Source organism: Coturnix japonica, chromosome 11, assembly GCF_054131305.1.
Source record: "Coturnix japonica strain WE chromosome 11, WE-NBRP24, whole genome shotgun sequence".
NCBI classification, from domain to species: domain Eukaryota; kingdom Metazoa; phylum Chordata; class Aves; order Galliformes; family Phasianidae; genus Coturnix; species Coturnix japonica.
The window spans coordinates 14,317,743-14,344,755 of record NC_140673.1 but is presented as its reverse complement, the minus strand read 5'-3'; the positions used below and the strand labels follow the sequence as shown (position 1 = coordinate 14,344,755).

The following is a 27,013-nucleotide window of genomic DNA, read 5'->3' as shown; positions in this document are numbered from 1 at the left end:
AAAAAAAGTCCCCTTTAATATCCATAGAAGAGGCCTTTGCAACTGCCCAACAAAGCTGATATCAAAAGGTGCTGATTCAGAACGTGCAGGAATGTGCAGAGAAACATCAATTTCATAAGAAATGTTGCCCTGTCATAAATGAGTTATTAATCCAAACACTTAAGCCATTATCTTCATCATATGGGAGTTCCAATCCCCAAATCTTTCTATTACTGCCTAAGACAGGTTCTCAGATGTGCACCTATGCAGACACATGGAAAAGGAACGCTCTTGAGAGTTAAAGGTAGGGCCAAGAGAACATCAGAGATCATCATAGCAGCAATAACTGTAAGTGACTGAGACCAACTCCTGTTCTTTACCATAAAAGAGCAGCATAAAAATCACAGAATTTTAGAGGTTGGAAGGGGCCTCTAGAGACCATCTAGTCCAACCCCTCCCCACCCCCCCAAAGTCAGCAAATCCTTTCATTTAGAACTATTTTGCTTGCTACTTGATTTGTTATTAGAATTCAAACCATGCCCCTCAATGCACTGCTCAAACCCTCAACATTAAGATTCCAAAGCTGTAGGGGAACAGAAGGCCCTTCAAAACATCAGATACTCGCACTCAGCACTGAATTAGCACAGCTATGACAGCAAAGCAGAATTTAGATCTTAATATCAGGCAGCTGATAGAACGCTCTGCAGAATCTTCCAGACCCAGCTCTATTCATATGGCCTCCTTAGACAGAAGGAACCATCTGCATTCACATTCCAACGCTACGGCAAAATCCACATTCCAAAATGAAACCAAGTCAGCCCACATAGAAATACTGATAGAAAAAAAATAAAAAATAGAAAAACTGGGGACTGGGAATGACTGCTGAATATGTATTCTGGACTTTTTTTTATATAGTTACTATAAAGCTACTTACACTAATTCTAGTTATCCTAGTGGTAAAAGTTAATCCTACTGCTAAAAGGACAAAATTCCTCTGAATTACTCGATTCTGCTGTGTGTAAAAACACAACACAATGTGCACAGGATGAGTCTCAGGCAGAAGTCAGGCTCCAGGAAGGAGAAAGCCAAGTCACACAGTCAGACTGAGGTCACACAGCATCGTTAAACACAACTCGGTCCCTCCCAGCATTGATCCCTGCCCAGATCCCAGCATCGCGCTGCCCAACACTTCGGGCTGAACTGCCAGGCAAAAACAGGCTCTGCTCCTCACTGATCATTCACAGCCTCATTCCTATTTCAACTGCACGCTCTTGTCAGATGCAGTGTCAGGCAAAAATACACGGAATTTTTGCATGTTTTAAAACAACATCTGCAGTCAAAACACCAACAGGAAGCAGTTCCCATTAAATCTAAGTGTTTTTTCCTCATTATTCACCTGCTTGTGGCCGCAGCGCCCCCTGCCGGCGGGCAGCGCGACACCCCGACCCCGAGGGCGGGAAGCTCGAGATCCCCGTGTGCTGCCCGGCAGCGCGGCGCTCCGTGAGCCACAACTATTCGGGCCTCAGGGCTCGCACCTGTGCCGGGCACCAGGTCTGTCCTACGAGCTCCTCGGATCGGAGCAGCACGAGGCCCGGAGCACAGCGGCTCTGCTCAGCGCACCGCGTGCTTTGGGTGTGCGGCTGTGCCCTGCCAGTTTTTTGGGGGGTGGGGGGGCGCCTCAGGCACCGGAGCTCCTCAGGAATGCTGGCTCAAAGTCGTTTATTCGTTCTGAACATCCGTCCCCATTACTCCCTTAGATGCGAATTTGTTTAAAGGCCCATATAGATGTTTAGTTTCCACGTTACATAAGCAGTTCAGCAGTAGCTACCTACAGGCATCTTAGAGAGTTGGATTCTGCCTCAGACTGGATCCAATCTGACCCATAGATATTGGTACCTTAACCATTCTGTCTCCTCAACCAACAAATTATCACTTTCTTTCTTCATTACTTTCTTTTATTTTGTTATCCTTGTGGGGTATGCTCTGTTTTTTCAAACACAGCAGCTGTAGACAAAGAAACAAAGGGGGAAAAAAGGTCTGCTTACCTTTGGAAGGCCTCAGGTGAGCAGGGAACTCCAGCAAGAGATGCCTTCACCTCCACTGCCAGCCCTTACATGAGGTCTGTGCAGGGATGGATCCTGCCTCCACTCCTTGCAGTCACTCGGGTGCACTCACACAGCTGAGCTGCCCTGGGTTGACCCTGCCTTCCACCAGGTGCTCAATCACTGCTCCAAGCCGTGACTTTGCATTTCTGCTGCAGAATCACAGCTGACGTTTCCTCAGAGAGCCATTAAAACCGTGAAGATGGCAGACAACAGCAAGCAGGAGCAGTCAAAATGGGTAACAACAGTCATTATGAGTGCAGGCCTGCAGGTATGATGCCGTTTGCCAAGAGTAGTCAGAGCATAGAAACACTGGAATCAATGTTATGTTCTGTACATGCAAGCACTGTATGCAATGTCAACCAGTGTTCTTTAAGCACAAAGCAGTAACATTATCTGAAGTTGTTTCTACTATAACATTTATAGTTTTTTGGTGCTTTTTTTCCCCTAGCTACTTCTGTACATATTTAGCACTCCTGCTGTTTGCTATTTCGAGTTGCACTGCTCCAGGCTTGTCCTCCTGACTCACTGTTTTTGCGTAGTACTGATGCTGCTTTCAGGGACTGCTATAAATAATTCTATCAGGGATGTTTTTAATTTTCTGATCTTCTTCCTAAATGCTTTATTTTCTACACTAGTGCGTCAATGTTGGGATGAATTATTACTCAGTAAACGTGTAGTTCAGCTTAAAATAGCCTTACAGACAGTGATTTATATTTATATCTGTTAATTTCAATTCCCCAGCATAGTGAAAGGGGCTGTCAAGGAGCTGATAATTAGTTCCTGCAGCTGAGGCTAATTTCATGCCAGCTTGAGAGAATTTAGAGGCTGAGGGCTTTGGCTCACTATCAAGGATAGCTTGCATGAGCTTGGCTAACAAGGTCACTGCTCTATCTTTGCTGTACAAATAGATGAGTGGTATTGAAGTCATTCTTGAATTGTCTCAGTTTAAAGCCTGTTTATTGCGAGATGACAGCCTGCAAACTGTTCCAGTTCGGCAACTGTTTCAAGAGCAACATTATCTGTAATGGTGAGAGGTACCTGAGGGTAGGGATCACATCAGCTACACCAGCCTAAATGCCTCTTAGCTATAAGCATTGGTGTGGACTGCCAGGGAGCAAAGATACAGAAATAGCTGAAGTATAAGTCGAAGATCTTTTAATAAGACATTGTTTTTATCAATTTTGGTTAGTTTTGCATTGTGAGCTTCCTTTTCTACCCATGTAACTTTCCTTTTCTTAAGGCTGTTTCACATTTGTGTACTAAATAATTCCCTCTCAGCAGTGGCTCCAAAACAGAGAAATATTCCAAAACTGTGGTTCCATCTCATAAGCAGCTGTCACTGAGCATTCCCAGTCCATACAAATGCAAAGAGTGAATTTTATGGTAACTGCCTCCTTCAGGGTTCACTCGCTATCTGGACTTTATATCTTCTACTAAATCGCTAGAACACTCTTAATGTCAGGTTGCCTTCATCTTTAAACTATTATCTAAAAAGGAGTCGGTTCAATCTTCAGAATGTGTGGGTTTGAGCAGCTTTTGCAGAGCGTGCTGCAAAGTGCTTTTTGCAGGCTGAAATATAAATCCAAACCCACTCCATTCCTCAAATGATTACACTGCACAGCGCACTGTTCTAGTTTACTGGATTGTGTTCTGTCAAAAACCTTTAATGAAAATCACTTCCTATACAAATCTTCTGAAACATCTTCCAAATGAAATGCTGACATCAACGAGAATAATGCAGCCTAATTAACGGGAGCCTTAGAAATACACCATTCTACATTCCTCGCTTCTACAAATCAAAATTCTACAAAAAAAAATTCTTAAGCGATGATGCTGAAGTTCTCCTGTAACTATTAAATGTTTTTAGAATATTTCATCTAATCTGTTGGCTGAAAATAACCTGTTAACATTTATTTAGAATCACGAAATCTCCACAATTCTACAGAGGCAACAACATCGAGTTCGATATTCAGAATCAGTGGAAATGGGTTCCGTGATTTTTTCCCTTTCTGGTACAGTACTTTGTTTTTAAATTCCTAAACTCTAATGAGGCACAAGATCAGGCTCTGTCATAAGCTGTGCTGAACTGAATAAAAGTTGCCGTGTTGGAGTGTCATGCAGTATTGAAAGGAGAAGTGAATGCATGTATGTTAGAGGCTGCAATAGAGAATTTAATGGATTAAATGTTGCCATTGGTCTCTATATTGTATTTGAGGATTCAGAAAATTCTTCTTATAAATGAGTGTGTTGAATGCCACTTAAACATAAGATGGCCATCAAGATATTTAGTATTTGGAGCTGTAAATACAATAGAGAGCCTTGGCTTTAATTATCCAAGTTGAATTTACAGACCCGGTGGTAAAAAGGGAGATGAGAAAATGATTCGTGGAGCTGTTTTGATTAGGAAATTACTGAAACTTCAAACATCAAATATAACCCATCCTTTCCAGAGCAGAGGATGCTTTAGACAGCCCACTGAGATCCTTAACCTGAAGCTTTCCTGAACTGTAAGGACTAACAAGGGTCCTGAAGGAGCTGGCTGAGGTGGTTGCTGAGCCGCTCTCCATCATATTTGAGAAGTCGTGGCTGTCAGGTGAGGTCCCGGATGATTGGAGGAAGGGTCACGTCACTCCCATTTACAAGAAGGGGAGCAGGGACGACCCGGGGAACTACAGGCCGGTGAGTCTCACCTCTGTGCCTGGGAAGATTATGGAACAGATCCTCCTGGACAACATGCTTGATCACATAAAGAACAAGCATGTGATCCGAGACAGCCAGCATGGCTTCACCAGGGGAAGGTCATGCTTAACTAATCTTGTGGCCTTCTATGATGGAGTGACGGCGTTGGTGGATGAAGGGAAGGCGACCGATGTCATTTACCTGGACCTGAGCAAGGCCTTTGACATGGTCCCCCATCACATCCTCATCTCCAAATTGGAGGGAGGTGGATTTGATGGGTGGACAACTAGATGGTTGAAAGGCCGCAGACAGAGGGTGGTGGTCAATGGCTCTATGTCCAGGTGGAGGCCGGTAACGAGCGGCGTCCCTCAAGGGTCTGTCTTGGGACCGGTGCTCTTTAACATCTTTATTAATGACATCGATGAGGGAATGGAGTGCACCCTCAGCAAGTTTGCTGATGACACTAAGCTGAGTGGTGCAGTCGATACGGTGGAGGGAACAGATGCCATTCAGAGGGACCTTGACAGGCTGGAAAGCCAGGCTCGGGTGAATCTAATGAGGTTCAACACGGCAAAGTGCAAGGTTTTGCACTTGGGCCAGAAGAACCCCAGGCACCTGTACAGGCTGGGAGGAGTTGTCCTTGAGAGCAGCTCGGCTGAAAAAGACCTAGGGGTCCTGATAGATGAGAAACTTAACATGAGCCAGCAGTGCGCTCTGGCAGCCCGGAAAGCAAATGGGATCCTGGGCTCCATCAGGAGAGGGGTGGTCAGCAGGGATAGGGAGGTGATCGTCCCTCTCTACTCTGCTCTTGTGAGGCCCCATCTGGAGTACTGTGTCCAGGTGTGGAGCCCTCAGTACAAAAAAGATATGGAGATTTTGGAAAGGGTCCAGAGGAGGGCCACAAAGATGATCAGGGGGCTGGAGCACCTTCCCTATGAGGACAGGCTGAGGGAGTTGGGTTTGTTCAGCCTGGAGAAGAGAAGGTTGCGGGGTGACCTCATTGCAGCCTTTCAATACCTGAAGGGAACTTACTCCCAGGAGGGGAGTAAACTCTTTGAAAGGGCTGATAATAGCAGGACTAGGGGAAATGGTTTTAAGTTGAAGGAGGGAAGATTTAGGTTGGATGTTAGGGGAAAGTTCTTTACTAGAAGGGTGGTTAGGTCCTGGAACAGGCTGCCCAGTGAGGTTGTGGATGCCCCGTCCTTGGAGGTGTTCAAGACCAGGTTGGACAGGGCCCTGGGCAACCTGATCTAGTAAATGTGTATGTTTGGTGGCCCTGCTAGGCAGGGGGGTTGGAACTACATGATCCTTGAGGTCCCTTCCAACCCGGGTCATTCTGTGATTCTGTGTTTTATTGACTGGCCCAGTCTTTTGTGTCTCCTGCTGCTGAACCTCCTACACTTATGCCTTAACTTTGAACTTAACTTTGTTGATGGGGTTATAATTTAATTTTTCACGATAGACATTTTAGTTCAGTTTGAAGATGTTGCAGGTGTATTTGCTTATCTTACTTCTAAATCAGAACTGCTGAAGTCTGCAGTCAGTCTGCATTTGTTCTAAGTTCATTCCACACAGCAGATTCTTGTTCCTGAAACACGTGCTTACAAAGGCATTCAGATGTCTACACTTTAAGTGAATTGAATACTTTTTTTTTCTCTTAATGTTATGATAGAAAATAACATCTGAATTATTTGTAGTTTGATCTTAAATTTCCTAGTAATTACTGGCTAAATGTCATGATTGCATTAAACTGTCAAGATGCATGAATTCATTCACTTTTTTTTCTATTATTGTTCTACCCTTTCAAATTAATGCTTGAATAAGAATTGCTTCCTGATTGGGGTATTTGTAGTGAGGTTTAATCACACTGCTAACACAAATTCATATCAATTTCAACAGGTGTTGCATTTATTCTGGCAGACATTCAAGACTTGCTCGTGAGAGGGGAAGAGCAGCTTTTAGAAAGAATTCAGAAGTTTATAAACATACATCGCAATAGCTTTCTGGTTTTATCAGCTGCTCTCCATGGACCACAGGAATGGAATGTAACGTTTAGGATTCAGAGAAGGTATTATTTCAACATCCAACTTTCTACTGCTAGGAAGAAATGAAGTTTAAATGTTTACTCAGCAGTCTGGGATTCAGTTGAATTTTATTTTGTTCATACACTGGAAAATTAGCCAAAGAATACGTTTATTAATGGAAAATGAAGAGAATGTTAAGTGAATCTATCTGATATGATATGTAACAAAAGGTGTGTGTGTCCCCCAAGAAAAAAACAAACAAAACTAAAAAAGAAAGAACCATCCTTCCCACCTCCTTAGGCCCCTGTAATCTTTTTCAAGTTTTTCTCTCACACTGGAAAATGAGGCAATTTTCTTTAACTATTTTATCCTAGTTCTGGCAGCACGTTTTCATGGTAAATTCAAAATAGATCAAGTAAGTTTTATTCATATGAAGAGGTTTTGTTGTAAATAATAGATTATTTACCAGGTTTTAAAATCTCTTCACTTGGAAGAGTCTGTTATACTGAGCTAAAACGGTGGGAAAAAAAAACCTGAAAATGTGCACTTTTCAGTATATAGCTGTTCATAATGGATATTAGATTCTGTTCTATACTTCCATTCAAAACCATTTTCCAGTAGGTACAGTAATCTTTGCTGCAGCTGATTGTCACTCCTGACATCAAAGTGACTATTCTAATGGAGTCTTTGATCTTTACCTCCTTGAAACTAACACCAGTTTCATTACATCCAGGGCACGTTGCCAAGTGCTGAGTATATGGGACAAAATGTAGGAAATCTATTATCTATTTGCAAAAATTCCATACATTTTCATGAGAGTTCTTAAAAGCATTGCCATCATTCAGCAAGAACATATTTTTCAGCTGATGGTAATGCTAACGTTCAATCTATATTTCAATCGGTCCTATATGTCTGTTGACCAGTAATAAATGTGATGTTTTGAAAACACATTCCCTTTAGCAACTCAGTAATTTTACTTAAAAATATTAGTTTATCACCACAGGCCACACCATCTTGATGATGGCAGGGCACAATGATATCTTAGATACACGCGCTTTATTACTAGCTGGCAGCTAGGAGTTTGGGCACTGTAGGTAGATCAGTTTTTTTACTTCTTTTTAATCAATTTTTTAATCCTCTGATTAAATTATGTAGACTTGGACATTCTAATAAAATCGTTAGTGTTATCCCATTATTTGAATGTACGGACTGTTATATTTGGACAGTATGCTACAAAGATGTATTTCAAACTTGGAGCTATTTTAAGCATAATATTTTTAGATCCTTTCCTGTGTTTTGTTTCTCATGGAAGAAATAAAGGTATTTTTACTGCCACTTTGAAAACGGTCTTCAACAACACAACAGAAGTGTGTTTTGTTCTCCCTGAACATACACGCTCTTAAGAAATTAAGACTGACTGTCTGTCAAGGAGTCCTAGAAACAAAAAAAGCCCTTCAGAAACCCCACCTGAACAAATGGTGTAGAGATGGGATACATAGGTACAAAAACAGCCAGAATTTACCTGCTGCCTTCAAAGATAAAAGCAATCTTACTCAGCTGAAGATGAAAGCAACCTGTGGTACAGATAAAGAAGTTGTTTACATTATGTGGGAATGTTTTTTGAGTTTCGTGGCATAATTAAATGTGAACTTTGAAAGTAACCTTAATTTATTTTGATGTGTAGATTCCTGGGAAGCAATTTACGTGTTATACCAGTTCATAATACTGCTGAAACTGTTAAGTTGATGCTAACTATAGCTAAGGTAAGCCTAGTTAAATATGATTAAAACCTCAGAAATTCAGAGGTATTTTAATTTGGAAAACATTATTTTTTCCTTAATGGATCTTTTTGCAATATATTGACTACAATCATAGAATCATTTAAGTTGGAAGGGACCTTTAAAGATGACCCAGTTCCAACACCCTGCTCTGGGCAGGGCTGCTAGATACCTAGATTTTTATATACCTAGATTTACCTGTGCCCGTGACATAGTCCAAACCTACCACACCAATGCCTGGACAAGTACTATCTAGATAAGCACACGCAAGGCTGTTGGGAGTAGTTATGTTAGGGCTTGTCCTACAGCTAAAGAGAGACTAAGCATTCATTTTTCAGATAGTGAACGTGTCCTACTCATAATATTTTTCTTTCCTTTAAGATGAATTCCAAGCCACGTCCAGATGATGTTTCTCAGAAAATGGCAATGACAAAAACCCACATAATAGAAAACAGTCCAGTCTGGAAGATGCTTCAGGAGTACCAGCAGTTGCATAGTAATTAATTTAGCGTGGAGTTTTATTCATAAATAAATTTAAATAAATTATAGCAGCTATACTTTAAACAATATATAGAATGTTCTTAAAATATACTCTTGCGTTTAAAAAAACTATATATACAATTTACGCATTTGAAACAAATTTATATTAAACAACTATACAGTGAAAAATAGTATACATTGTGCCCCGTATGTTTTCTAACAAAATAAAAATGTAGCTTAACTGCACTAAAGAGAAGTCGTCCTGACATTTGGTTTGATTTGGAACCTATGCATTCATCTGTTCATAATAATATATCAAATTATGTAATAATTCTTAAGGAAAACTTTATCATCAGAGATAACGATCACCAAAACAATTTCAAGATACAGGTTTCCTGTGTTCAAGCAGTTGTGTATTAAGCCTTATGCAGTGTGTTTTTAAACACAAGTTTTATCTGTTCTTTTACCGAGTTTTAATACCTTACTTGGCTCAGGGCTGATGTTTAAACCCGGTCTGAAACTTGGTTTGGTTTGCCTTTATGTATTAACTATAGCTTATAGACCTGTTTGTAAATATAGAAGCTTGTTTGTCAATATTAAAAAGTACTAATAAAAATAACTACTCCTTTAACAGTGCTTTTTAGTTCCTGGCTCTCCAGGTTACTTTATAAAAATCTTCATCAGACAACAACTTATCTAAAATACTTTGAAAATGAACAGAACAAGAAATGCACAGTCACACATTCTTACCACAGCACAACACAAAAACATCTTGTAGATTTACTTCCTATACTTCAGAAAAAACATCAGGTTCTGAAGATGAACACTTTAGTAAACAAACCATCTGTGATCACAGACAAAAACAGCAAAATAAGTTTTTTTTTAAAAAAATGACAAAAAAAACCAGCAACACACATATGAAGAGCAGGATTTGCAGTTTTTCTAGAGGCCACTCTATGCTACTCTCTAAAGGCTGGTATAGGCCTCTTTTCAATTCAAGACTAATGATCAAAATGATCTTTCAAAAAGTACATTAACTCAGATATTCCAGTTGACCTATATATTTTCATCCATTACAGCTTTTACTTTCACTTCAATGAGCTCTTCTACTCGAGCTAGAACGCTTTCTATTAAATCAAATGTGAAGAGAGCTGAGTGTAAAACCTGAAATGACAAAAGAATTATGGTTATTTTTATTAGAAAAATGGATTATTTGTTGACTGTACATGTACGTTTGGCTCCAAATTGAAAAATCTAAATACTTTTGGAACTGCAAACTCACCTGAAGTTGCATTTCCGTGGTCATGGCAGGCATCTTTTCCCCACTGACCGTCAAAGAACAAATTGTGTTAGAACTGTCTGCCTCTGTAGAAGAAAAGAACCAGACATCAGGCTGCTGTTCCACCTAATTTTTAGAATCAAAACAACTTGCAACTTATTAGTATTTATGGATAGTAATTGTTAAATCAGTAGCATAAAGACTGAACAAACACTGAAAAGGAAAAGTACTGAACTTTGAGGACTGCTATCTCTGCCATTTCTATATGATTTATGACTACATTAGCAAACAAGCAATATTTGTAAACTTAAAACAATTTATATTGCTAAAATTCTCCTTAAAAGGAAATATATAATCTGGTTGGTTTTTTAGATACATGTTTAATACTTTCACAACCAGAGATATATGAGATGACAGACTTAACTTTATCCAGAAAGTGGTTGCATGTTTCTCTGTTCCTGACAGACTATTTACAGCAGACAAAACTACAAGGGCAGATCCCAAAATTGAGGGGAATACTTCAACTTTCAGACTACATACTTGGAATGTAACGTAACGCTTACAAAGATTATACGCTGGGGAGAAAGACTAAACCATTTATTTTAATGAGGTAGGTATCTCCTCTTGAACTCAGATCTCTGTGCTTTGTTAAAGTATAGGGACATGTAAGAAACTAAAGTGAACCAGGAAGCTTTTTCTTTAAAAGGACTTCCTTTAGAAAGATATCCACAGGTTATCTTCAGAAAAAATCCCTTCCCTCTGCCTTGTACTTACACAGTTTATAACAACACATAAGGATGCAACTAGGAGCAAAAAGCCGTACTGACATTTCTAGCAGCAGAAGTAATTTCCTTGGGCTGTCTTAATTATACTGGAGACCACAAAGGGACAGAGGATCTGACATACACAGAGTTGGCCTACAGCAGCTATAGCTTTCATTCCCTTAGGAATGGATCTGCTTAGCCCTGAGCAGAATTTGATTCTATGTGTCAGATAAAAAAGATTCAGAAGGTAATCCTTTGGGATTTAAGACACTACCTGTTTGCTGTGTGAATTATTTCTTCTCTTGTTAGCCTCCCCACACCTACTATGAAACCTAAGGGCTATATATTCACAGAGAGACTTAGATCAAAAGCATAAACACAGAACAAGGTTTGAATGTCTTCATGTGACATTTCTGTCCAGTTTCTGTAAGGTTTACAAATGTGAGGAGAGATAAACAAGCTCAGATTTTTCTAGTTATGAAAAGTATTAGCATCAAATATAGCAACTGCTGATCAATACTTAAGTAAAAATAGGTATTTATAGTGCATTCACCGCTTCCTTAATTCAAAGATTTCTGAACAACACTAAGAAAAAAAAAAACAAACACCACAACGAACCTCTCCTGTTTTCTTTCTTATTCTTTATTTCTGCCTCGTAGTGAGCTTTGGACATATTCAGTCCAACATGCAGCGGTTTTAAGAAGTTCTTCTCAATCTTGGCAATCGCAGTCCACACACCAGTCTATTCAAAGAGAACAGCACAGAGAAGGTTTTTGCAAGTTATTTTTAATGAAGTAACTCAATGCTAAGTTTTCAAGCAGAGTTTTTTTGACTAGTCTTTAATACACAAACTTTTGTAGTGGGAAGGAATAAAATATTAAACTTATGCATTTAAGTACACATGGAATGGTGATAGTTTAAAAACATTTGAATTAACACTCCTGAATTAAGAGTGCATTGTAATGACAACTGAAAGCTGTGGTAAATGTCATGCTCTTCAAATATAAAACTATTGTCTGTACACTGCAGTTAAAGAAGCACTGTCAGAATGTTACTAGATATGGTGCTAAGCCCAACTCTATACTCAACTGTCACAGTGAATTACACCCTGCTACTACATAGGAACTACAGTGTACTTACTTTTAAGGTCTTTTTACCTATTGTTTTTAGAACATGTACCAAACATGGACCATATTCCAATCTCCCTTAAAACACACATAAAAGTATTAAATATATGCTTGCTGCAGCATTCAATTTTTTTTTTATGTTGTACCTACATTGCTACTACCCACTAACAAGAGTTCAGATTTGTCACCGGTTCTGCTGCACCAGAAATCTGGAATTTGCAAGCAAGTGATGACACTCATAAAGGCTTGACGACCTAGAGATATTGTCTTCCCAACCACTGTCTTCACTATACACATTTATATAAATTTCAGATAGAAATATAAAGTGTATATAAACACATGCATTTAATAAAAAATGAGCATTAAGTGTTTTACTAGAGTTAAGATTTTAATGAAATCCCTAGGGAATCATATACATATATTTTAAAATCTGTTACACTGTACTGTAACTCAATGTACGCTCTATACTCATTTATGCCCTTCAGTGCAGTAGCCAAAGTGACACACAAACCACCTCTCCAGTTTGGGATGGCTGAAAAGAGTTGCTAATAATGGTGCTCAGGAAGGAAGCGATATGAGGGAAAGCTGCTCAAAAGTAAGGCTGTTCGATGTTACACAGCATGAGAGGAAAACTCTGCTCTGGTTCCTCATAAGCTTGCAGTTACAAAACTGCTGTAGAAGAAAACATAATGCAGTCTTTGTGTCTTTAGATACAGGAGTCATTTAAATGACTCCTCTCCTCAGGCAGGATCACCAAAGGGCAGGGTAAAAGATGATGAAAATTAGAATTCTCAATGTTAAATGGTACTGTTGACTACAAGGCACAATTCAAGACATTCTAATCAAATAAGACCAATAATTACTTCCACATTAATGGTATTAAAATGAAGAAATAACTACCCAGAAAAAATCTGATTTTCTTCTTGATTCATGAAAGTGCTTGTTATGCAGCAATCAAAACATGTGAACTGAGATGAGATGAATTATTTACTTTGTGTTCCGTTTGCACTGTCTGAAAGGAGCCAAAGGGGAAGTCTGTAAGAACTGGCATGGCTTAAATTTAAGGGAAAACTTCAGTAAAGTTGATGTTATTTTCTCCTCAATCCATAATGACATTCTGTACGCCAAACAGTAGATGGTAGTTGCAGCAATTGTGTATGCTACTATGTATAGAGTTTTAATAGCTGAAGATGAATTCTTTCTTTGCTGACAATGCTATGTGTGTATATGAAGTACGGTACACTGTAATGGGGACATAAGTTAAAATCTCTCCAAACATCTGAGAAACTGATTTAGTCTGTATCTACTTAACTAAATAACATAAGAAACACAAAACTGAAAGCTATTTTTACTGTTCATTTTCCTGATGCTTTTAGTAATCAGTATCAACCATATTATTATCTTGTATTCACAGAAGCCAATGTACTCTAAAAGTGGATCACGATTTTTCCAGTATTTTAGGAGAAAATGAGATGCCAAAGTCAATTAGCCCAAACCATAAAGTCAACAGACTGGGGAAAAACAACAGCTTACCCTGGGATAACTATCTCCTGGTTAGAATATTTGTCTGACCATGCCATTGCTTACTGACTTCAGGAAATGCTTTACTGCACTTTAATAAAAGGATTAGCTTCTTTACTGTAGTAGTTAAGTACGAATGCAATCAAATTTCATCAGAATGAAACAAAATATCACACATCACCAAATATTGCTAAAATACCACCTCTGCATTAGTGACCATTTTGGAGAGTAATGTAAAAACTGTATCTATGAACAGAGAATAACAGTGTTCATGTGAATTCTGCTCAGTCTGTAACTAATCAAGAAATCAATAGTTTTCACATTAATCTGTACTTACTTGATTATCACTTTCACAATCCTTGATGACTAAATATCTCAGTAGATTTAGTGATGCCATAATCCTGTGAAATAAAAATATACTACTGATCACTTAAAGTGCAGATATCCATTATAGGGATAATAACTTATATTGTCCCTTAGCCAGAAACCCTAAAATATCCATTGGTTCAAAATGAAGCCACACTCATCTGCTGAGCAGTATGGCTTAATCAAGAGCACAGCACCTTCCCCATTACAAGAGAAGATGTCACTTTGCACGTAAGATTAAAACTAACAGCTGACTGGAGGGGCAATAATTGTGAGGGAAGGGTTTTCCTGTAAGAGAATCCCATTTCAAAATACTTGTGACATTCATCACTGGTAATTCACTGATGATTTGCAACTAATATGACAGCGGGTTTTTCAAAATTATTTTATTGAATTTTTACATGCTTTTTATATATACTTTTTCTCTTACCATACTTTTTAGCAAAAACCATTTCTTCCACATAAATATCATTTGCTGTAAGTTACATTGAATGATTTTTACACCCCCAAAGAAACACAGCACACTTCTTTTGTTCCTAACTTGTTGAAGTTATTCTCCTGCTTCTGCAGAAAGATGTAACAAACCATACATTCCTGAGGGAACGCTTTACCAATCAGCTCTGTAACCTGACATCAGACCTTCTGTTCTTAGGGAACAGAGAAGGAATTCCTTTCTTATTCTCAACATCAATATAATAGTACTGTAACATTTTTCTCTGCAGCATTACTTGAAAGGATGGGATAAATAGGTGATTGTTTACATCTCTGTTTCAAAAAATCTAAAACACACTGATGTTTTCACTTAGTTAGTTACATGATGGTATACCTCTCATTGTAGCAAGGTGGTCTAAAGACTTCTATGTGATTAAAAAACAGAAACCCCTAACTGTGATTACAACTCACCTATCTGAGTATTGCAGAAGGTCTGTCTCCGCACCTTCAGGAAGCAAAAGCACTAAATCTAGAAGGGAGATGAGGTGATGTCCTGTAAACCAAACGTTGTCGTGTGCTTTCTGAAAAATGATACAAAAAGTTTATCTGAGTATGTAATTTAAACCTAAAATTGAGATATTCTAATTAAATTTTAAGTAATTTAACATAGATAATTTAATAGTGAAGGTTCTAGATGGCAAGACATAGAGGAGCAGATCAGGTCCCTGGGTTTGTGTGGCCCAGAACAGAAGAGCTGAGGGGATCCCTTATGGCAGATGCAGCTTCTCACAGGGAGCAGAGGAGTACGCTGAGCTCTGATGACAGTGATAGGGCCTGAAGGAACAGCATGGAGCTGTGACAGGGGAGGGGCAGGTTGGGTGTTAGAAAAGACTCTTCACCAGAGGGTGGCTGGGCATGGAACGGGCTGCCCAGAGCAGAGGTCACAGCCCCAAACTGCTGGAGTTCAAGAAGCGTTTGGACAACGCTCTCAGAGATAGGGATTTTTGGGTGTCCTGTGCAAAGCTAGAGGTTGGACTCAACGACCCTATGGGATCTTCTAGATCAAGATACTCTATGAATCATATGAACAATCTGGGGAAAACAGAAATTTAAAAAAATAAAATAAGTGCTGGAAGAAATACTTCGTAACTGTTATTATCTATGATGCAAGTACACAAATTTGTCATTTGACAGTTCTCTCCTCTGCCTTTCAGATCATTCTTCTCATTTACAGTAAAAAAGATTTCCCACCCCTTCGTCATATCTCCATTAATATAGTTAATGTAAGTTTACACAACTTGTAACCAGGTTGGACAAAGAAACATCACCTACAGGACAAAACTTATACTAGAGGGAAAAAAGACAAAGCCAGAAATGCATTAGAAGGGAAACAAGAAGGGTCAACTGTGTTAAGTCGGGTCAAATGAGGAATGTGAAAAGACTAACGTGAGCTGGGCAGGGAAATAAGTTGCAAACAATTTTATGTTCTTATCCATTTCTTTATATCTTCCCTGCAGCAGAATTATTTACAACAAATCCAGCATATTCAAATTATAATTATGTAAATTATTTGCCTTCTTGACTGCTAGGGTACTCTACAGAGAAGAAATGCATTAGTAAAATTCTGAAGCTGTGAAGTCAACAAATTCATCAGTACAAAAATTTCAGAATATGTTTTATCTATTCAACTTTAGTGCAAGCCCTTTTTAGAAGAGTTTTCACAGTATGATCTTGCTTATCCCCTGCTGATTCAATGCACAGGACCAACTACAGCCTTATAAAAGTAATTATCTGTTATATATCACAATTATGACATGAATTATGAATAAATGTGTTATAATATATAAATGTTATCATGAAATATGCATGAGTTGACTGTATTGTCCTACTTGACAAAAAGGAATACTTTAGAGATCAAATTTGCTTTGAAAAAGGCCCTAAGCAGTAAAAAGGAGAAGAGATGAAAAAGCAAAAGAGTTAATAATTTACTTTTTGTTAAGTTTTCCAATTTCCTCCCATAAATGATTATAAAATATGAGATTTAAATGGCTTTGATCTAGCTCAACTCTTTCCGAAGAATTTAGCATTTGTGAAACACTCACAGAATAATGCTGAATGTCATCAAAAAACACAAGATAAAGAATAATAGATCTTTCTGGACTGTAGCATTTGAATTATACTGAGAAAATGAGGAACTCTGAGGATGAAATAAAACACCGTGCAGTTCCTCTTCAAGGACTGTTTTTCAAGTGCAGAAAATGTAATAATAACCTATTTAAAAAACGCAGTAGGATTGTGTAATTTAAAAGTGTGTTTAAGAATCAGAATGGAAAAATACACCGGCACAAAGAAACCGAATCAATATTGAAACATTTTCCAAACTTATGCTGCTATTCAACATGTGGTTCTTTTGTATCATCACTAAAAGCTTAAGTTATACATGTTTTCTCAACTGAATTCAGATACAATCTTGAGAAGAGAAATATATTTTAATAGTAATAGGCTTACCGTTAATGATAAGTGAATCTGATCTTTTATATTTTTAATAATGTATCCTTCTACGCCAGCATGGTTGCTTGTCTTCAGTAAACACCTTCAAACAAAAGTAGATGTTATATCTTCAAAACTGCCCACGTCTTTAGCTAAAGACTTGGGTAACACTATGCCTTATTCACTAAGTGACAGTTTCAACACCGGGTTACATCTGACAGCTGATTGTATGAGAGACAACTGACATTCATTATTTACTCACCAATTAACACAGTAAAGTTAATGTGATTTACCAGATAGATAAAAACGATTTCTGACAGTTTGCAAGCAATAAAGTTACAGCGAGGCTTGTATTGTACTATCTACAGTAATTTGAATGCATACCTGAATAATGTATATTTTCCCTCTGCTTCAAATTTATCTATGAACAATTGCAAAATACTCAAACTCTTCTTTCTCTAAAAAAACAATCATATATGTATTAAACGCTAATAATAACAAAAATAACATTATATGATTCATTCTAATTAAACTCAGTACATAAATCATTCTGTAGGTCACATTACATACCAGATGCTCTATGGGACAAAGGGTCATAACTTTCACCAAATCCTGCAGTTAGACAAAGAAACTGTAATTACGTGCACATTATTACATCACTTTGAACAAAATCTGATCAAGGTACTAACATACAAGCCAGGCCACCAACAGTTGAATCCAAATAAAAAAGCAGCTGAAGTAGCAAGAGCCACCTAAAGTATAATTTGTCATTATAACTTCATGCTGTAGTGTGTATCAGAGGATAAACAGTTCAGTGTAGCATGCAATTCAGTACAGCATGACACTGTAGGTTTCAGTCTGACAACACAATTGCATGAAGGTTCAGTAGCACATCCTCCCTCCAGCGCTTAGAAAACAACTGGGTATGGTTTATTATCAACTACAAAGGCAGTTCTGTACACTGCTTCTTGTTACCTGAGGCACATTAATAAATTCTCTGAATTCCAAATACTGATGAAGAAGGCCATTATCTTCCACTCTCAATAAACAGCTCTCAAACAGATCCTGAAGGTGGGAAGGAAAAATAAACAACTTCCAACACTTTGCATATATACAAGACATTGATCTGTATGCTTAATATTTCATAGATAGAACTACCTTTAGTACAATTCACATATTTGGATCTCCCAGGAGCTACAAATTTAAGTAGTAATGGTAGTTTACATGTATGCAAATGTGTGTAATGTTCAGTAAATTATTTTAAATGGTTGTAAGACTGAAGAACATCTAAGCCTCAAAATACTTCTGAAACTGAAAAGGTATGAAAAAAATTCATACCTTTCTAAGAAAGAGAAACTAAGGTTTTACAATACTAAAATTGAAAATAATCAGCATTCTAACAATGAACATGTGATCAAAGGAAAAGTAAACTTACAAGTCCTTTAGATAGCATAGATTCTTCCGTTCTGTAAAGAAAAAGACATCAAGTTGTAAATTAAGGAGACAATAATGATCTTTGATGTGAAATAGTAGATTACAAGAAGTAACTTGGCTGTTAACAATTTTCATTCTGATTTCTAAACACGATGTCTTCTTTTAGTCTCTCAAAAACCTTTTACAATATATTGAGTATATATAATTAATAAAAGCTGCAAATTAGACTCCTTTCTTTAGGGTCAGAACTGCTTAGTTGTTTTCCCCTCTTAATATCTGTGAGGTAGCAGCTCATATCCCACAGGTATCAAGATATTAATGAACAAAGAAAATAAAACTTGTTCCAAATTGTTCTATATGCAGAAATAGCTCTGTGAGACAAAGAAAAACACACCAAATCCTAAAAAGAAGAGGCCAAGAAGTTTTGTTTTACTAGGAAATAATAAGGAGTCATAATCAGAAACTTCTCCCTTCTACAGCAATGCTAGAAAATATTTGGTCAACATTGCTACTAATGGAAGGCAAAATAAACATACAGAGAAGCTTGGTTTCCTCTAGAAAGACAGACCTCTAATCAGATAGTGCTTACCTGAATGTATTCTGATATGATACACAATCTTATACTCCTAGAGAGTATACAGAACTACAAATAAATATACACTAATTATTCTGCCTTAATTTTGAACTCCTGAATAAATTTTCTAAAAAGAATAGATGTGTGTTTTAGACAATTTGCTAAAGCTCTTAGAAAAAGAGAATATCATCTTGTCACAGAGCTTGCAATTTTAACTGACAGCTTTAAGGATCACCTTTGAACTTATTTGGCATAATCAGAATTTGATTCTATGAATTATTAGAAAAGACCAGAAATAAAACATAGGACAAAAATTTCCCTCTACTATCTGGAGCTCCAAATATCATATAATCCTACCTTTTCAGCAGCACTTCTATATGTGTCATATTGCACTGCAGAAGGTACGAAGAACTAAAAAAGAAAGTTAGGTCTATATTAAAGTGCATAAGCATTTTCACAGCTAATCCATTTGAAAGCATTAGTCCTTCTGGAAAAACCTATAGAAGTGTATTTACAAAACTAAAAGTTCTGAGATAGGTGCAAAGCACAACATCCAATTTCTGTTTATAATTCATATCTGGCATCTGTCTACATAATTGTAATACAAATTAATTTTCAGTGTAAGACTAATCCTATCAGTTTATTTAAAAGGTCAACTCATCTCCAATCAAACTGTAGTAATCTGCAGAACTGTTGAACTACATAAAGCTGCCACAAAACTAAAATTGGTGAAATACAGTTTTCATTAATGGCTACTAAGAATAAAATAGTTTTATTTTGTTCAGAAGTTTCCAAGTGCAAACTTAACGTAAGTGAGGAAGAACAGCTCTTACCTAAATACCACTGGTAAGCAATTGATACCAAAATGCTGAACAAACATCAGGTATGACAGACATGCCAAAGAATCTGCAGAATTCTTTTGCTCTACGTCCTCAAACTCCTGATTCTCCCAGTATGATCTTCTCCTTTTATGATGTAAAAACACTAGTGGCATTAATTCTCTCATATCCAGCAAAATGCCCTAAAAAAGAAAGTTAGATTTCACTTCATTGCCTTTAAAAATCTGTATGTTTAATAAATTACAAAGCTTAAACAGTCTTTACAGTAAAATACCCTAAGTAGGATATGTAGAAATCACTATAAATATTTTGTTAATATTTATGATACATACACAAATAAAAAACCTTATGGGAAAAACAAACTGTCAGAAAAGTGCTAAGACAGAAAAGTCAAGCACTCAAAAATTAGCAAAAGACTTCACAAAAGTCACCCTGCAAAACCTAATCTGGCTCCATTATCTATAGATGCTGTGAATAATAATGGCCTCCCGACCACATTATGCCACAAGACTTTTGTTTTTCACAGAGTACTCAGTATTTTGCTCTCTGACTATTAACACTATGCAACATGATGTTCACCTGCCAAAGGCAAGGCCTGTTTTAAAGTTAGAATTGTTCTGTATGGCCTTTCCAGCAACTCACATCAGGAAGACACTGGAGAACTTCACAACTACGTGTGTTCTTTTCCCCAACACATCTGTGTGGATTAAGAGTTAATGTAATTTCTACTGTATGAATTATAGAGAAGCAGAGGTTAATCCATCCTTCCACTGCTGTCCAAACCAAATATCCAAGGCCTGACATTCTGGAGAATAAGAATTACATCAGATGTCACGTACTTAAATGCATCTTTACCGACCTTAGCCACAGTACTCATTAACCAATTCCACAAAGAGCAGAAGTGGATTTCTTGAGAAAACAAAGAAAAAGTAATTCATAATTAGCATAATAAATGTTTTCGGACTGTGCCCAATGGGAAAGGCAGGGATAAAAGCCCGTTTTTCAGAGCAGCCTTAACTATCTTAACCTTTCTATCATATTCTGGTAATCTCTGCCTCCATCACTGCGCATCTTAAAAGTTCTGCAATAAAAGAAGCAAAGATCTCACAGACAAGCTTCTCTTTCATTGCACAGCTCTAATTAATCCATGCAACAGTTCCATCCTATGCTGACTGAGATATTCTGTGGAAAAAAAAACCCAAAGTGATCATGACAGAAAAACTAATTATGGTTGAAAACCAAAAGTTTTTCTAGTTACATAGTGTGCTTGACTTTACAATCATAACATTGGGATGTAAAATTTTGTGCACATATAGTCTTACATTTTTAAAAACAAGTTGGAAAAGAAACAGAGTTGCATCACGTAGCAACTTCCAGACTTCCTCTACATTTACGCATACAAACACACACGTGCCTTCCACATCTCAGATGGCTCCAATTCTTCCTTTTCAGCCAGCCTCAGTCCCCACTCAACCTATTCTAAAATTTCCCTGGCCTTCTTCAGCTTTCGTCATTTCTGTGTGGTGTTTGTATGTCCCTCCTCTAGCCAGCTAACAAGAGAATGAATTCCAAAGCTCAAATTTAATGCTATTCCTTCATAGTGCCAATGTTAAAACAAGTATACCAACAGTCATTGAAGCAACTTAATTGTTGCTATGCAAAATGTTCAAAAACCAGAATAACTGCACTGGTCACATGGAGTGGCCAGCTGGCACTGCACTTTAGAGAAGTAAGAGATTTTTGAGTGCAAAATTTGGATTAATACTTAGATTCTACCTTCACTAAGCAGTGAAGACAGTAAGTCAGATGTTTGTAAGAAATCATACTTAACCAGGGAAAAAGAAGGAGCTAAAACAAGGTAGCAGCTGCTGATTCAGAGAACAGTCCAAACTGGCTTATTAAGGTGCAAAACTGCATCTGTAAGGTTTATCATTTCCAAGGATGGAACCTTAGCCTATTACAAACATTTACATACTCACATTATCTTATCCTGGACAGCCATCACACTAAGCAGTAACAGAAATGAAATGAACTTCCTATTTGCTTTGACAAACACTTCATTCCAAATGCACTTACTACAATTTCAGCTGCAAAATGACGAAATGGATGTTCTTCAATGCCTTCCAGTTGTTCAAGCTGAGCTGTCAATAATGGGTATTTCAGGCTTTTCATACAGCTGAAAAAAAACCCAACAGGTGAAACTTAAAATCTCACAGAAACTACAGCAATGTCAGCAATGGCCAACAACAAGGTCTATACTCATTTTGGCTGCTGCTGTTCCTGATATTCCAAGAACAGAAGCAAAAATGTCTCCCATAGGAGCACTTCTTAAAATTCACCTCCAGAATAGATTATCCTCACTTTTGCACCTTTGAGTTGAAGCACCAGGACTGCCAAATGAGCTCCACATCACAGAGACTAATATTTCTTAATTTCCTTGTACTAAAAAATTATTTTTACTATTCTTGTTTCACTTCATAAATATGCAAAAGATGTTTTTTTCTTTTTGAAATACAGCATTAGTTTATATGTTGGCAGCACTGTAAAAACTTTAATAAGACTGTTTATTTACTGCATGCATAATAAGTGTCTACTGTTTATTTTGTTTCCTTACAGGAATATATTAAACTAATAGTAAATGCTCACAACTTCAGTAATTCTTCTTTCAGCTCCGTGTCATTGTATTCTGATGATTTTTCCATGTTTTTAACAACTTCATTCACAAAAGGTTTAGCAAAGTCCACCACTGCATTACAGCACTGACAGAGACCAAGTTTATCTTCTTGTATTTGTTGCTTTGTATATGGTACAGGCAAGGGAGTAAGCTGATCCATAATCATGGCCAAAGATAAGCCCACTGAGTAGGCCTTCTTGTTCTGAAGTTTCAAAACCACTGAAACACAGAGAACATTTTAAGAAATTAAGTTAATGTTTGCTGGAGGAATGTGTGAAGAACAGGAACAGGACTGTATAAGAAAGTCTTCACTTTCAGGGGAGCAGAAGGACTAATATCTCAATTCAGATGTACAAGCCTAGCAAGACTTATCAGCTAATCTATTTCACAGTACTTAATATGACCATAGAATTGAGAATGATGCATTAAAGCAGTCTTGCATTTCCACACATTCCTCTTTTCTTTGTTGCAAACTCGCGAAGGCAGAAAAATCTGTCTTTTTATAACTAGACTAAAACAAAATAACATCCATTTATCTGGCCTGAAAAACCTCTTCACTGTGGCTTTCCTGCTATACTATTTCTTGTTTGACAAAAGACTTACTGCTCAGATCTGACTCTTCATTAAGCAGCTCAGAGCTGTTCTATACTCTGTGGCAAAAACAACACAGGGTCTTCCCACACTGAGGAAGCAGCACAAGCCACTTTCCATTTAAACTGATCTCAGTGCACACTAGCTGCAGATCGGTTATGTAACAAAATACACATTTCTCATTAGCAAAGTGCTTCTCTTGTTAAATTCTAACTTGATTCAGTAACGCAGCTCAGAAACTGCTATAACTGGACTTAAACTTGATAAGAAGAAGGTGTGACTCAATTTCACATACCAAGAGAGTAACTACTACTTTTACCTACTTAACGAGTATCTCAATCTGTATTTTTAATTTTTGCATGTAAAACAGAATAATGCAGTTTTTCAATTCATATTTTTCAACTTGTTTCAATTACAAACAGAAGTTTTATAATTTTAAAGCTTTAAAAGTTAAATAATAAACTATCCAAACCTATGAGTCCACGTAATTCTATTTCTGTAATAAGGATGTGAGAGTTTTACAACTGTAAAAAATAACCAAATTTTGTGAATGAAGAAAAATGTTGCTTTTTCTTCTGAGGCTACCCATCTTATTTCAAATTCTCTTAAATTACTCCACCAAAGGCTAAATTAATTTTATAATGTCTGTCTTTGTCAGAAATCACATGAGAGAGTCACTGTTACCTGTCTGCAAAGGTTGAAGCAGTAACATGATAGTCTGGCACACCTTTTCTCCTGATGTCTGTTCAATCTGCTCAAGTAAACCCAAAAACAGTTCCTTTGGATTGCACAGCTACAAGAGATGGACAATATGTACATTTTAACCCCATAGTTATCAGATATAAACCAAACAAACAGGAGAGAAAAAACACATCACAAACCACAATGCAGAAACTCCTGAACATTAAGAAAACAGATTAGAATACCCAAAATTGTCTTAAAACTAATAAATATGAATAAATACATTCCTATAGTAAATGTACTGTTCTGAATGTATAAGCATGTACACTACAAGTTGAAAACACAGAAATCAAGTTTAGTGCCATCAGATTTGCTATGTTGTATAAGTACCTACTTTAGCTAGATATTCCTTAGTAGTAGAGAGAAAAGAAAAACCTCAGTGTGAATTTGGCTTACTTTGCAAATTGTTTTCAAAGTAGATAAATGAAAAAGAACTGAAAGGGAATCTCCGACAGATTAAATCTTATTTCCCCATGACTTCACCAGAATTATCAGATACTCAATGTCACAACCCAAATCCTGCCAGAGTCCACTAAGTGTCTGGAGAACACTCTCAGATGTCAGACTTGAATTCTGGGTGGCCCTGTGTGTAGCCAGGAGTTGGACTTGATGAAACTTGTGTGTACCTTCCAATCATTCTGCGATCTGCCATAGGCACAGGTAGCTTTGCTGTGGCTACATTAACTGCAAAAGCTGGTCGCTAAGAACTTTGTATTGGACAATGTCTAGCTCCGTTTTGTCTAAAATTGTCTATATTTATTAAAAAATTAACTACCTCTCAGAATGTTATCGTTGTGTCTACTTCAGATAAAACTGGTCCATGAGTTTAACAGTGATGTGGAATGGGCAGAAGAACTCAGAAGCATTCATGTCCTATTTTCTCTCAAAGTCAGACGGATTTTCTGCCCCTTCCTTACAAATATCTCATTACAATCATATATTTCAAAAAACATACCTGCACCAACTGATCTAATATCTTCAGGTAGAGTTCTCGCTTCTCATCTTCCTGTTTATATGCTAAAATACATCTAACAAGAGGAGAGATGAGATTCCAACCCATATTCTTGATGACAACCTACAAATCAGATTTTCAGAGAATCAACCAAAACTGGACATTATCTAAACTCAGAAGGATCATATTTATAGAAGTCAAACTTAAACTCACCCTATTTTTCACATTTTGAATCACTTCTAATAACTGAGCAGCATATCCATCTTCTAAACACTTCTGACCTGCTACCTGAAACAGATCATAATCTTCTCCTTTAAAATCAGCTTCTTCCAGAATTTGCTATAAAGAAAATAAGCATGTTTAACTCCTTATTTTAAAAAGTAAATACAAAAATAAGTAAACATAAGCTTGCTTTCCACAATCAGAAGTAATGTCACAGTAACCTTTCTTTTAATATATAAAAAATAATACATAAGAGGTTACCAAGAGCTACCACCGAAGCACTTCAGTAGCTATTTTTAAGTCTAAACTACAGTTTCTTATCTAGATGTATTTTCCCCAACAATCTGCCCCTGATATGGAGTACTGTATCTAGTTTGAGTACTGTATCCAGTTCTGAGTACTGGATTCATTTCCGGGCTCCCCGGAACAAAAAAGACAGAGTCCAGTGGAGGGACACAGAGATGATAAAGGGCCTGGAGCATCTCCCATATGAGGAAAGGCTGAGTAAACTGGGTCTATTCAGCCTTGAGTAAAGAAGACTCAGAGGTGATCTTATTAACATCTATAAATATCTTAAGTGTGGGAGTCAAAGGGACACAGCCAACCTCTTTTCAGCAGTGTGTGTGGACAGGACAAGGGGAAATGTCCATAAACTGAAGCACACAGGAAGCTCTGCATCAAAACACAACAGAACTTCTTCATGGTAAGGGTGATGGAGCACTGGAACAGGCTGCCCAGGGAGGTTGTGGAGTCTCCTTCTCTGGAGATATTCAAGACTACTCCTGGACATCTACCTGTGCAGCCTGCTGTAGGGGGCCTGCTATGCAAGGGGGCTGGACTCGATGACCTCTGGAGGTCCCTTCCCACCCCTACAGTTCTGTGATTCTGTGATATGTTCACTTTGACATGTTCTGCTGAGAGAAACAAGAACACTTCTTTCTCCAAGAGGGAAAACTTGGGAAAACAGTCAGGGAGAAGTGAATGAAACATGGAGACTAAGTCCAGATAGCAGCGAGGAGATCTAACAAGTATCTTGTGTTCTGAAGCCATAGAGTGAACCTTTAATTGCACTTATGACTTTTATGAGAAGTACTTACGCATCTTTGTATTATGGCTTGAAGTTCATCAACTGCCATTATTGCTTGAGTTTGCTCTTCAGGCATTGAAAACTATTAGGAATTAAAAGGTACAGTATTAAAACACATTAAGTAAATGCAGAAATTTAAAAAATAAATTAAAAAAATCATGTTATTAAGACACCAAATAGAGAAATGAGAACAGTCTTTTAGCTACTGCATGGCCACATACAGTGGGAGCTGTATGTGCCTTCATATGTGCCTTCAGGTGCCTGCTGCCTTGTACCAACAGTGGTTTAGACCAGTCAAGACTACATATGCAACATCATTCACTTCCTTGCAGTGCTGGCCGATCAAGCATTCCATTATCTTCAGGTGCAACAATTAAAAACTTCAGGTTTGGGGATTCCTGTTTGTTTAACAGCTTTGAGTACTTTCTTCTGCCTAAGGCTCGTTATACAGCCACTGTCCCTAACCCACCACCAATTTCCATACGCTGTCAGCTCTGCTGTTTCCCCCCCAGCCCTCGGACACGTGACGGCACACACGGCGCTGCTCAGCTCCCCACGCTGTCAGGCCTTACGACTTAACCCACTTTCTAATTACATCTTTCCAGCGGTTCCAGCGGCAAACGTACAGCACCCAAATAAGCACAAACTTACTGCTGCTTATACTCAGAGCCCTCCCTCCTCTATTAAAGTAGCTTTCCCACGTGGGGTGCCACATACACGCCAGCACGAGGGGCTGCTAAGGTCAGCCTTTAACCCAGGGCTGAATTACAAACAAAACCCGCAAGAAGCGCTCCCCGCTCACGGCACCCACCGTAACCGCTCACACCGCGCTGCCGCCGCTCCTCGCTCCCGGCCCGGGCCCGGCCGACACGGCT

At 37.9% G+C, this 27,013-nt stretch overlaps 2 protein-coding genes across 3 annotated transcripts; one reads left to right on the top strand and one right to left on the bottom strand.

The window, feature by feature from the left end:
* The first annotated feature begins 1,369 nt into the window (after positions 1-1,369).
* Positions 1,370-9,507, top strand: C11H1orf146 (chromosome 11 C1orf146 homolog). The gene is made up of 6 exons (XM_015870364.3): positions 1,370-1,530; positions 2,240-2,352; positions 4,003-4,096; positions 6,663-6,831; positions 8,472-8,550; positions 8,947-9,507. Exons 2-6 carry the CDS (start codon positions 2,284-2,286, stop codon positions 9,067-9,069), a joined length of 534 nt encoding a protein of 177 aa, XP_015725850.2. The 5' UTR covers positions 1,370-1,530; positions 2,240-2,283; the 3' UTR covers positions 9,070-9,507.
* On the bottom strand, positions 9,055-27,009 carry GLMN (glomulin, FKBP associated protein). Of its 2 annotated transcripts, XM_015870361.3 has the most exons (19): positions 26,950-27,009; positions 26,149-26,220; positions 25,043-25,168; positions 24,833-24,952; positions 23,821-23,929; positions 22,518-22,764; positions 21,948-22,047; positions 19,866-20,053; positions 19,390-19,443; positions 18,460-18,490; positions 18,000-18,089; positions 17,595-17,636; positions 17,409-17,482; positions 17,043-17,127; positions 15,006-15,115; positions 14,074-14,137; positions 11,707-11,830; positions 10,328-10,410; positions 9,055-10,209 (listed from the first exon to the last, which is right to left on the bottom strand). In XM_015870361.3, exons 2-19 carry the CDS (start codon positions 26,212-26,214, stop codon positions 10,102-10,104), a joined length of 1,821 nt encoding a protein of 606 aa, XP_015725847.2. In that variant the 5' UTR covers positions 26,215-26,220; positions 26,950-27,009; the 3' UTR covers positions 9,055-10,101. The 2 variants fall into 2 exon arrangements, 1 of the variants encoding a protein (XP_015725847.2); XR_014932756.1 differs by lacking the exon at positions 17,409-17,482.
* Between the last annotated feature and the right edge of the window lie 4 nt (positions 27,010-27,013).

Coding starts and splice junctions, on each gene's coding strand:
- GLMN (XM_015870361.3), bottom strand. CDS start 26,214: ATGCCTGAAGAGCAAACTCAAGCAATAATGGCAGTTGATGAACTTCAA. Junction 19,444..19,865: donor TGCTTACCAGTGGTATTTAG/GTAAGAGCTGTT, acceptor TTTCTTTTTTAG/TTCTTCGTACCTTCTGCAGT. Junction 17,128..17,408: donor GGAAAATATACATTATTCAG/GTATGCATTCAA, acceptor TTTTGTTTGAAG/GTGTTTACTGAAGACAAGCA.
- C11H1orf146 (XM_015870364.3), top strand. CDS start 2,284: ATGGCAGACAACAGCAAGCAGGAGCAGTCAAAATGGGTAACAACAGTC. Junction 4,097..6,662: donor CGTGATTTTTTCCCTTTCTG/GTACAGTACTTT, acceptor CAATTTCAACAG/GTGTTGCATTTATTCTGGCA. Junction 6,832..8,471: donor ACGTTTAGGATTCAGAGAAG/GTATTATTTCAA, acceptor TTTGATGTGTAG/ATTCCTGGGAAGCAATTTAC.